Genomic DNA, 12,999 nt, shown 5'->3' with positions numbered 1-12,999 from the left:
CCAGACTGTGCACACACTCTGGGCTTTTGTGCCCACAAGTTTAACGTACGTGCCGGTTTGATACTTCATTTCTGCACACATCTGTGAGAGCTCTCTGTGACCCACCCAAAACTGAGATATGCATGTTCTCACAGGTGCTGGCATGAAGCCCAAACTGAGGTCTTTCTCTTAGTCCTTCAGAATTCTCCAGTTCTTCTCAAACAGACAGAAAAACACCTATCACTATTTAATGCTTTCTATCTTCAAAGTGCTTAACAAACATTAATTAGGCAGTCTGGAGAAATACACTTTTCAAGTGTCCAGCTGTACCAACCCTGATCAATACCTTGATTCTTTTATATAGAATCTAAATGCATCTAAACATATACAGTGAACAAGACATGACAACTACCTAACTGCTTCTGCTCAGCTACAGTGAGGCCAGTAAAAGACATCTATGAACTATTATTTAGCTGGGCTCGCAGTTAGAAGTTGTCCTCTTGGAGCAGAAAGTGAAGGAGGAAAAAGGTGCAGGAATCCCCAACCATGTCTGCAAACTGCCTGGCTGCTGGTGCCCTATGGTCTGGGTGGACATTAGTACTGGAAAAGCGTGGGGTTGGAATAATAAGGGGCAGAAGAGATGAGTAAGGGCTGCTCTTCACTGCTCTCTTCCTGTCTCTGAAGGACAGTATGTCTCTCAGCAGCCAAGTGCCATTTTAGGCAATGGACTTTTCCATTCCCAAGACAAAGTTTATCTTCTGTGCTACTTTGTGCCCAGATTTTTTTGCTGAATGTAGATAACTACCTCACTATTTGATCCCTTGCAAACATAAGCAACAGCTTTAACAACAGACTTGATCCATATAGAAGAACAAGGCTACTGCTATTTCACAGAATAATTTATTAGACTTTCACAACATTATTTAAATAGTAATGATTAATTTCTGTGCAGATGAACCAAAATTCTCTGCAGATTTTCTGCTGTAGAAATGTCTTTAATAGAAGAGTGTCTGCAACACAAATAAATGCAAGGAACTGAGAAGAAAATTAAAACTTGTAAAATGAACTGACCTTCAACTATCTACATCACTTTGCATTTGAGGCAATCTGACTCTGCCATCAACTGGAATAAGACCACTGATTTCCAAGCAGCTGCTTCTGACTTCCTCCACTCACAAGAATCTGAAGAGCCAGGCACTGCTCTTTGCAGGATAAATGCAAACCCACTATAAGTGGACTGCACAGGGTGGTCCCAGCCTTTCAGTGCTCCAGGTGTGCAACAGGACAAGTCCATACAGAGGCAGAGCAACCAGCAAGTCCTGCACACCTTGATGTCTACACCAAGATTTGGTTTTGCACAGTTTGGGAGCTAAGTGGCTTTAGACAGTTGTAACTGGAGACAACTTCTGAGGAAGGGTTTGAGTTCAGCCAGTCTCCACACTGGCTTCCCAGGGCTCAGAGCAACTGAAGGGAAGAATCAGGTTAGCCTGAAGTTCCTGCTGAGTAGGAGTATTAACATCTTTCATAAGGTTTCATGCTACTTCCTCAAAAAGCAGACACCAAACAAGGCACCATTTCTCCACCTGGGACCTCTTTGCATGGCCTCTTTTCAAAGGCCAGAACAAGGAATGACCCTATTTTCCCACTCTTGCCTTGCACACAGGGGTCTTTACATCAGACCTCTTTTTAGTGCTTTACTCCATCACCTGGCATTATCCTGGGGAATGGATGAGATACTCATCTCCACAAATGCTCTCTGATGTGGTTATTTAGCCAACATCTCTCTGAGATGGACAAACCAGGAGCATTGTTCTTGCCATATCGAAGGGGGTGGCATGTGCCTGCTGACAGAGGGGTCACTGAAGTGAGAGCGAGGTAAGTGTGTGGCAGAGCAGGACCACCCCAGCAGGTGCCATCTTCTACCAAGCCCAGCTCTACCCACGCAGACCTACTGCGTGTCTTGCTTTCGCGGCAAGGCTCTCCCGAGCAGGGAGCTGCCTGCTGCTTAGCAACCCTGGAGCATGATAAATATTTAGCAGTAAGTACAGGGGGTGCAGAGAAGGACAGAGCTAGCAGAAATCAGACCACGCAGCTACACAAGTGGCGGCAGCACAGTTGCAAGGGGCTTGAGGGTGGCTGCAAGCGATTGATGTGTGTCTGAGGAGCGTGGTAGCTCTGCAGAGCGTGACCCTCCCCACACCCTTTTTTCCCCAGGCAGTGTGGCTGTACAGCAGCAGATAGAACAGCAAGGTGGGGGTGTGTGTGATGTGACCTCTCTTCAGAGCAGTGGGGACCTCCAAAAACAGCTGGTGTGGACAAGCACCCCTCAGCAAGCACCCCTTTATCAACACCTGCTCTTGGCTGGGGCATGGAAAAGCTGAGATCCCGTTTGCACACTAAGTTGTGACTAATTAGACAAAGGTATGAAACTAATGCATGTAAATTACAGTGGGAAATAACACTGCCATGGTCAGGTGCCTCCTTACCTCTGGCTGAGATTCCCTGCACAGGAGGAAGAATGTCTGAGCACAACTCCTGACATTCCCTGAGCTCTATCTTTCCCCAGGGTCTCTGTGCACAGAAGTCCAGGTTAGAGCCATGCATCAAAATCAAAGTCAGCAGAAGCCACAAATTAGAGGAGTCAAGGGTGGCACCAAGCCAAGGCTGGCTTCTTGTCACCTCAAGGTGGAGCAGAATGAGTCTGGGCAGAGCCTGCCTGGGGCAGCGTGGGGCACATGTGGGAACTGCTGGGGCATTCCTATACTTTTCTGGCTTTCTCATTCTAACTTTTGCGGCTTAGAGCTCCTGCAAATCCACCGTGTCTACCGAACCCACTGGGAGCTGCAATTGTTCAGCCACTGGAGAAATCAAGCTTTAGTGACCACAAAACCATAATGGAAAGCAAAAGGGGGCAATAAAGTCACATAGCAGGTTCCTATGGGATTCTCATTGTGTAGAGGGAATTCCTGGGTGACACAGAGCTGGAGTAATAGATCTACACCTCCACCCTACTACCATGGGTACAATTTCCTCTAAGTCATAAAAAAGATTGTCCCAGACACCCTAGGCTGCTGCTGCTGCGTTCTTGCAGGTTGTAACAAACATAGTTCTACGTTCAGCTATCCCAGATAATCAAGCCAAAAACTTTCTTCAAAAGTCCCTGCACACTCTGCTGGGTACATCTTGGCCACAGCTGTGTCTTTTCACCAGCAAGACCAGCCACAATTGCCCTCGTGTCAGCTTGTAAAAACTATGATTGGCTTAGAAATTAAATGAATTTCAAAGGAAACTTTATTTTTCTTGCCTCGTGGAATTCTGAGTATGTAAGAGTCTTGAGTTTAAAGTCAGTTTTTAGACTAGCAGGTGAAAAGAACCCTGATCTTGTATTTATTCACATTGCTTCAGAAGTTATGGCTTCAGGAAAAAATGTAGTAAAAAACTCCTACCAAACCTGGCAACTCTCCTATGTTTCAAAGCTCTAGTATCCATCTGTATCTTCTAATTGCTCTGGGGTAAATCAGGAATATTTCAACCAATACCATTAGACCAGCATGAGTACTGTATTCTGGCAATGAGCCTGTAAAATCCACCCACAGCTATTACAGAGTTGCACTGTGGCAGTAACTGTACAATACTGAATCTACTGCAAGACTTCTGCCCACTTGATGCATCTGCAGTAGAAAACAGAAAAATGACAAGTTTGTTCCTGGTCACAGCGAAAAGTTAATTCATCACAGGATAGATCACAACGCTTTACAGATTCCTGTTGGTATTTCTGTCAATACATTACAAATTGGGAGTGAAAAATAACCCACAGGAGAATATTCTGTGAAACACTAGGACCACTTCTTTTATGCTAAGACTAGAGTCTTCTGAAGGCTTCCAGTGTTCCTCATTATGAGAAACAGAGGGGCATTTTATCCATTTATGACAGCAAACTTTCCCCCTAGAATAATGTGACTTTAACTTAGAAGAGCCAGAGAAATCCTAACCTATAATAGTTATGCATACATGTAGTGCTTACAAAAATCCCAGGCTGACAGCACTGAAGAGCAGATCCTCCTGCTTATCCAACCAACACATAACTGCACAGGCAACAGCAAAGCAAACTTTCCTCCTGCACAGCACTGCCCATGCAGCTTGGGTCAGCCATCTCTCTGAATGAAAGGCTATTTTATTCACTTATCAGCCCTTGATCTGTCAAATGAACCTGCTATTCTACTTAGATAATGAGGTCAACCGTTATTCATCATGATGAACCCAAAAAACATTGGGCAGCACTATTAGTCCCCCATGCAAAATCCCCAATGATGTCACTGAACCAGCAGAATGAATACAGCAGAGCTCTGGCATCTCCAGTAGGCTTGAGTCAAGTTGTAAAGCTGTTCAACTGTTTGTCTCATATATACCATGCTGGAAATCACTATGCAACCAACACCCAGACTTCAATACTGTCTGGAAGAACAACTGAATTCCTTGTACTAGCACTCAGTTTTCTTCAAGCACAGCTACATTTAGTTTAATAAATAGTGATAGCTTTGAAAGAACACAAGAAAATCAACGAGAACTCAGAGAGGTTGTGGACTTTCCATCTGTGGAGATGTTCAAAACCCAGCTGGACACAGACCTGGGAAACATGTTCTAGCTGACTCTGAGCAGAAGTTTGGACTAGATGATCTCAAGCTGTCCCTTCCAACCTCAACCATTCTTGATTCTGTGAACTCATTCCTTGATGGTTAAAAAATGGGCTCTCCTGCAGAAAGACTGGTTGCTCAGGGTATTTAAATTGTCATTAGTAGATCATCTGCAATGTCATTCCAAGCATGTGAGTAAATTCACCACTGGGAGATGATCAGGCATAGAGACTAAGTAAAACACAGGGATGTTGGGCTTTGGTAAGATGTGACAGAAGATCTGGCCAGTGGTGCTCAGTGGTAGATACTGATCCTGTTGTTGATAAGCATCAACATTCAACCAATGGAAAAGATAATCAGGCTGCAGCATGACTGTCTTTTCCTTGCTTTTTCAAAATTTTGAAGTTTGTTTTTCAACTGCCCTTGGTGACATTCCCAGGACTTTCTGATGAAGACTATATTCCCTTTGAATGGCACTTCTTAGGGGTTGACCCCTTCCGTAGAGCTGAGCCAGTATGACTTCAATGAACTGCATCAAAGACACACAGATCTGTCTCTGCTGACTTTCCTCTTCTCTTTGAGAGTCCCTCATTCAAACAGTACTTTTTTAACACAGCTTTTCCACCAACTATCTCACTTTATCTTCTGAGTAATTACTATCTTTCCAGGCACCTGCTGAGAATTAAGGCACCATTTCAGTACAAACTCTTCTAATGTGTCAGGGAGAACAGAAGAGATTAACAATCTCAATTCACCTTGACCTGTCTGTTATCAGCCATGCCGTGAATATCCACTTCAAAGCGATTAAGCAAGTTTAGGACACTCTTCTGTTTTCTCTCCCCACACTGAAAAGCATTGTTTTGTTTAATAATAATTTTGGCCTAGATTGTGCCTGGCCTCAGTGGCTCATAGGAGATGGCCACATGGAGGACTACACAATCCTTGCCCTTCGGGGGAGTGAGTGGTACAAAATGGGCTGGGGGACAGGTCCAGGGCCATGGCCTGCTGTGTGGGACATATATCCCTGCACCTCAGCCAGCCCCAACTCCCACTTTTTGCTCTCCTTAAGAAAACCTTGGTGTTTTACCCTCACAAGCACCTGTTTCATTTTGATAAACAAAACCAACTTTCAGAACCTTGGTCCTGCTACTGAAACTAGACCTTGCATTATACAGGTTTCATAAATCATACACTAATGCTGAGTACCCTAGAAAAAACCTGAGCAATGAATTTTAAGACAGTTTAAATATGACCTGTCATTTTATTTCAGTACAATGTTTTCTTCCATTTAATTATTGTTTGAAGGTGAACTCAACACCTATTTAAGGAAATGCATATGTAGGCATTTATGGTACCTTTCTTTCAGGCTATGGGACACATACAAAACACTAGCTTGACATCGTTAGAACAGTGAGTAAAAGATATATCATGTAAAACTTTGCTATTATCAGCCTACTTTCTCTGCTGACTTAGCCAGAGGGCTCTTTGGCAGCAAACCCTGTGGTACACCTGAGAGCAGAGGTATTCATCATACCTAAAATCCAGCAGAGCCAAGGAGTCACATCCCTAGGCACAACGGGCTGCTCATAGGTCATCTCACTGTATGAATGTTCTGGAGATACTATGTACAGGTTTTTCACATGTTGGAAAACCATCTGAAACACCTCCTGCCAGGTTGCACAGCTGGTGCATCAGCTGGCTTGGAGACCAGGATGCTCAGCCTCCCTCAAACCCTTCGAGGTTTGAGATATGGCTCCAGAATCTTAATTTCATACAGGGAGACAGGGCTTCATTTTTCCCTTTTATGTAAATCTCTTACTCCCCTCACAAACACTGACAAACCAGTGAGCTGCAGAAATAGGATTACATACTGCAGGTCCCTCTCCCTCATCTCAGTTGCTTATTTACCGATCAACTCTTGTTAATCCTCTTTACTGTGTTTACTTCCCTACAGTCTTACTATTGAGGTGCTTGGAGATGTTAAAAAAAGCTTAAGAGACAGCCACTTCAGAGCTGATTAAAATGAATTGAGCTCCACTGATTGCTTTTCAGTCCACGCTGATTTACACCAGATGAAGGTCTGTTAGAGCTGATGGCATTCACAGTGCACTTGCCCAAGTCCACAAACCATGTAATACTGAAATGATCCAACTTCCTCCTGCCTGTGCTACTTTATGAATTGCCCTTGGACTTCCTACTTTTACTTCTTGGTGACAGGCTTTGAGGGAAAGAGAAAGAATGGTATTTTTTTACAGACAATACCTGGAGGTATTCAAGATTTTGAACCAGTTATTCATCTGCTCTTGCTAAGTGTTACAGAAATCAATGGTTGTGAGATCACTTTCCATATCAATGAAATAAGCAGGAAAGTCCACTGCTTTACAGTGGGTCTGAGCCCTAGCCAGTGATTAAGCCTCTCCTAGAAATCTGCGTCACAGACTCGGATTGTTGCTGGTGCTAAGTGCCAATCCTGAAATTTTTTCTCATGTGTCATGGAAAAGTTTCTTAAGAGAAAAAATACATTTTTTAAAAAAGGAAATACTGCTCTGTCACCAAGACCAGAGAAAACAGTTGCTGCACTGCCAAACTGATGGTGCTATCATCATGTGTGTAACCAAGCTTCAGAACAACACAGTATCACATGCAATCTCCTCTGGTGCCTGATCTATGCAGCAGCACACATCAGCACCCGGTGTGCCAGTCATGCAGTGTCCAACACTGCAGACACCAGCATCACACACAGGAAATTTAGAGGCTGCTTTAAGAGCCTTCGAAGAATTGCCATATATGTATCTTCCCAAGAATTTAACCTGTCTAGCAGTTCTCAGAGAACTGAAGCTGATTGACACATTGTGATATTAGTTCACTCATGGACCAGAGAGGTCAAATCCGTCTACTGGAAAAGATTCAGCATTTCTTATGACCATTTCATATTGTGAGAATCTGAGTATTTCCACAGGAGACGGAGGGATGGAAGTAGCAGCATGGTTGTCTGGTTCTTGTAGTTATTTCATACAAAGAAGCACCAATCCACTAGGTTCTATGTTATCACAAAAAGCCTTAGAGCCTAGAATTGGTGATATTGTTGAAGCCTTATCTTTTATGAGGGAAAAGAAACCACCCCAGGAGAAACAGGTTTTATACAAATTGAATAAAAATACAGTTGAGTTATGATAGCTTAAGGACAGTCACTCCTCTTCCTGCTACGGAAAAGCAGACATGAGAGAGTCTGATTGGGTCTAGCCCTTTGATGAGATTTTAACTTAAGCACAATAGGATTTTTCTTTTTCTTTCTACTTCAAATTTGATTCTTATGAAAATGAGGGATTAATACAACAGATCCAAGCTCTCTGCAAATAAATCTGTGCCTGTACTTTCCTACTAAAATGTTTAACTCTTGCTACATCCTACAACCAGATGACTGCTGTTATTTTGCTCTTCAGCATCTCTTCAGTGGAGGTGGGAAACAGATTTGTTGGGAGATGCTGCAATGAGGTCCTAATTCCAGATGTGCAGAAATGTGGTCCTGGGAGGAGGACTGCAGAGGAGAGCTGGTGGGATGGGGGTGTGAGAATGGATGGGGCAGAGCACAGTTATGAAGCCAGAGGCCAGGAACACACTGGAGAGACTCTTGGCTTCAGCATCACCCAGATTAATCCCCTTACTCTTCCTCTAGCCACCTCTACCTCCCAGCAAAAAATAGAGTGAAGGATTTCTCACACTAGCTAAAGCCGGTTCAGCTCAACATTAGACGATAATACTCTGTGTTGAAGGCAGAGATGCTTCTCTTGTGAAATGTCTTTTCTTATTTCTCAGCATTTATCAGTAGATATCTTTTACAGTGGATCAAGGAATCTGAACTATTGGGGAATGCTGCCAGGCACTTTAGGGCATCCTTTTAGCAGAGCTGTTTTAGGACGACTCATTGATGATAAGAAATGCTCTAGTTAGTCTGTAAAAATATAATTAATAAGATTCTTTTATAGCTGTCCCTCCTACATCTGAGCGGTTTTCAACTTAGCATTTGTCAGTAGTGTGAATGTCAACAATAAGAAAACCTAAGAGGAATCTTCACTTTTCTCTGAGCCTAATGCCTGTTCAAGCAGCTGACTTGTATGTTGATATTCACGCTCTTGAAAAATAACAGGTGTCTTCATCAAGTATCGGTATTGTTCTTTACCAACACAAACATGAGAGTGTTAAGTGAACTCCCAAAGCCTTTTCAGGCAGCTCTAAATTTATTTAAATTTCTTTTCTGTTCCTCCCATCTACCAGCATCACTGCAGATTTGAAGAGCAATTCCTTGCGAGGCACAAGTTGCCCTGGAGAGTTACTGCTCCCGTAGGTATAGTTTGCAGTCTTGGAAGAAGTTATTCAGAATTTGGCACTAGGCAGACAAATACAAATGGTTTTGAAACTAATACAACTTTCCACGTAGAACTGGACCAATCCCATATGAGCAGCCAATGGTAAAAGAGGAACTACAAGTAAGAAATTTAGCACTGTGGTACCAATCCAACTAGACTACAATTTCAGTCCTCCACAAATGATTTTTTAAAAGTGCTGTTGCTAGAGAGCAAAACTAATAAGCATTCATTTTAACTAAACTAGAATAGCAAAGATACTTACGTAAATTTAATAAGAAATTAAATATAGACTTCTGACTTCTCATTTGAATTCTCCCTTTTTGATGCTCTTGGATACACTATCCTTCAAATCCTGCATAAATTTTTCAGACAACCACAAAGCATGTGCAATGCTCCACCATCGTGATATCCCTGTTGGGGCTCATCAAAAATCTTACAATTGCTTTGCATGCAGAACATTTTTCATGAAAGATATTTTGATTTCTTTTCCTTCACCACTACCACCGCCCCACCCCACCCCCCAACATATCACTCAAAAATCACAAAAACATCTTTTAATCCAAGCCACAATTCAGATGTCACTGCAGTATCTAATGAGAGCTATGGACTGCATATTGCATTCTCTACTGCTGCCTGCCTGTACTAACAGCTCCTGCCCAAGCCCCCTGTGGTATACAACAGTGACACCATGAAGCCATGACTGTGGGGTGATGTCAGAGCCATACTGAAACCAACAGAGGAGAAAAAACCCTCTGTCCATCTGGGCTACAATTCCCACAAGTTACTTTCTTTTCTAAATTGACACTTTGGACTTGCAGTTCAAGTTTTGACTTTTTCCATCAGAAATATCAAATAATATTCAGATGAAGAAATTATTCTCACTCCCATTTGCTATGTAATTGAAGTCAACACTTTCTAACTACTGGAGGTCTATGCAAATATGTTGGGTTTGCGTGTGGGGTGGGGATTTTTGGTAGTGGGGGAAGGGGCTACAGTGGTGGCCCCTGTGAAAAGCTTCTTGAAGCTCCTCTGGCTCCTAGTCGGACCCACCTCTGGCCAAGGCCGGGCCAATTAGTGACGGTGGCTGCACCTCTGGATAATGTCTTTAAGAAGGGGAACCTGTGAGGAGGAGATGTGGGAGTTGTGAGTAGGCATTGCAAGGAGAACATCTGTGTGAACACCGAGGTCAGTGGAAGAAAGGAGAAAGGGGGGAGATGCGCTGGAGCAGAGACCCCCCTGAATCCCTTTGTGAGAGGGCAGGCTGTGCCCTTGCAGCCCATGGAGGTCACCGGTGGAGCAGATGCCACCTGCAGCCCATGGAGGACCCCAGGCCAGAGCAGGTGGCTGTGCCTGAAGAAGGCCCCGGACTCTGTGGGAAGCCCCTGCTGCTGTAGGCTGGAAGGACTGAAAGATGCGGGGTGACCCTATTGCAGCAGCACAGGAAGAGGTGCATCCCATGGCGGGGACTCATGTTGGAGAAAGTTCATGAAGCACTGTCTCCTGTGAGAGGACCCCCATGCCAGGGCAGGAGAAGAATGTGGGGAGTTCTTCCCTAGAGAGGAAGGAGCAGAGGGACTGGCCATAACCCCCATTCCCTGCCCCTCTGTGCCGCTGGCGTGGAGGAGGCAGAGAAATCGGGAGCAAAACTGAGTCCAGGAATAGACGAGGGTTGGGGGAAGGTGTTTTTAAGATGTGATAATACTTCTCACTGTCCTACTCTGTTTGTTAAGTGGTGTTGATAGTGTTTTAATTAAACTGATGTTCTTTCTCTTCCCCTAACAGATGTGTCTTTTGCCTGTGACCATAATGGGCAAGTCATCCCTCTCTATCCTTATCTCCATTCCTGAGCCTTTTGTTGTATTTTTTTCCTTCCCATTTCCGAGGGGGAAGGGTATATGAGCAGCTGTGAGGTCCTCAGTTGCCCTCTGAGCTCAAACCAGAACAGCAAGCACATCTATTGCAAAGACAGTGAACTGAAATGGTTATTCCACACCATACTTAGGTTTTTTTACATTAAAACAGATAGGTTTAGAATTTGATTCTGTAGATGATAATTTTGAAGCAAAAATACATTAGAAGTAGTCTCCAAATGAAAATGTACACAAATTACCCTAAAGTTTGAGTTAAACCCTAGAGTTTGCGTTAGAAGAGCTTGCATCAGTTGAAATGCTACAATTAGCAATGGGCCTGGGCCAAAAATGTCATATCCCACATGTAAATTTTGAATATTACCAGAAGTGGATAGGACAGTGTTTCCTACCTGTACACTTGACCAAGCCAAAGCTATCCACATTCCCCAGCAACCTGCAGCAATTTTGACTTTGGTGAAGTTCTTATTAATCTGAACACTGTGGCTCTATCCCATTTCTAGTTTTTCTCCTCCTCATGCCCACGAACTTCACCCTTTACACAGGCAGGATATGGTACATAAAGTGACTTTCCAATGAAAACACATGTTGACTACAGGATGCATTTTGCCTTTAGGATGCCTTTAAACAAAACAAGGCATCAGCCAAGTCTTGGGTCAATCTTTGTGGGGCTGCACTGCCATAAGCACAGTAAAAGCATCTGGAGTCTTACCTTTTTATGGCTTTGTAGCAAATGATGACAACTACGAAGAGGAACACTAGTGTGGCACAGCATACTGCAATGATAATAACCAGGCCTGGCCACCAGGTCTCTTCAGTGGGACAAAAGGTAGACTTGGGAGCTGTAAAAATAGTGTGGAAAAACACATGAGTTCTCCCAAATGAACAGTGTATAATCAGATATGCTTCAGTAATCCATGCAGTAGCACTATGCCAGGGCCACAGATATATGCAAAAAGGTTATTTCACGTGTAGGACCCATTTTTTTTCTAAGCAATCAGCTCCTCTGTTTGGTATTAGATATTTTATGTCATGGACCCCAGAGGATAAGTTCTCTGTGTTGTCCACAACCTGCTGCTCAGCACAACGGAGAAGGCTCAGCTCTGCTACCTGTGGGAAACCTCTTCTCCTTCTGCATTTGCCATCTCCTGTTGCATCAGTTTTAGAGAGAGATGTTACAGTGATAAGGGTAGGCTTTCAAACCCCAGTAGGGGAGGTTTATCAAGGAGCTGCAGCAGTGCCTACCAATCAGTGCTGCAGCTGCTATCATTGTAACCTTGCAGCAAGGCAGTGGGATTTGTTTTAAAAGAACAGGAATTTTATTACATTTATTAATTGCTTTTAGAAGACTGCAGTTAATAAGCTTCTTTCCTGTTACATTGTCTTTGAATTGTAAGTCCAATAGTAAAGAAATGTTAGCATTAAGAAATGTTAACTCGTGAAAATATAAACAATTATTATTATTATTATTATTATATTTTTCTTATTCAATTTAGGGCTAGAATTGTCTATGTAAGTATAAACAATAAAAAAACCCACACCAACAAACCACCAAACAATACTGTGCATCTGAAAGAATACTGGTAGTATTTAGTTAAAATATTTTCCTTCAGGGCCACACTCCTTTTCCCATGCTTTGAGGGAACACTTAATTCCTGAAGGATGGTGGGCACCAGACAATGCCATGAGCAGTACCAGTGTATGCAGAGGTGGAAGAGACTCAACACAGTGTGCACAACCACATAAACTCTCTGAGAATTTGGGTCACCTTAGATGAATTTTAATAATGAATCAGTTGAACTGTTTATATCTACATGTTCAGTTAAGTAGGGGAGGTAATTAAATATAGCAAAAGGCTTTTTTTTTTGAGTCTAATTATTTGATCTGGTATATCCTATGTTCTCAACTTCCTGTTATACACATCAAAAATAGCTGCACGTTAAAATATGTCATCACACCTGCATTGTTTATTGTGATCTGACATCCTCTGTGCCTCCTGTGTTTGATTAGGAAAAGACATACTCTTAGGTTAACACTCTTTGGGCTAAATTCTGAAGTACACAATTACTGAGAAAAGGGTTTTTTTTCCAGTTGCATGATCTATGGAAGAATTGGCAACATTTACCCAAAAAAATCTTCAGGAGCACCTTA

At 43.0% G+C, this 12,999-nt stretch overlaps 1 protein-coding gene across 1 annotated transcript in view; it reads right to left on the bottom strand.

The window, feature by feature from the left end:
* Positions 1-12,999, bottom strand: part of PRIMA1 (proline rich membrane anchor 1) — a 54,037-nt gene that overhangs the window by 13,114 nt on the left and 27,924 nt on the right. The window contains exon 3 of the mRNA XM_026849253.1: positions 11,561-11,690. Within this exon, the coding sequence (XP_026705054.1) occupies positions 11,561-11,690 (130 nt within the window). The remainder of the gene's footprint in view (positions 1-11,560; positions 11,691-12,999) is intronic.

Source organism: Athene cunicularia (assembly GCF_003259725.1).
Source record: "Athene cunicularia isolate RWA chromosome 5 unlocalized genomic scaffold, athCun1 chr5_part1, whole genome shotgun sequence".
NCBI lineage: Eukaryota > Metazoa > Chordata > Aves > Strigiformes > Strigidae > Athene > Athene cunicularia.
The sequence above is the reverse complement of the archived record's forward strand: the minus strand, read 5'-3'. Positions and strand labels throughout refer to the sequence as shown.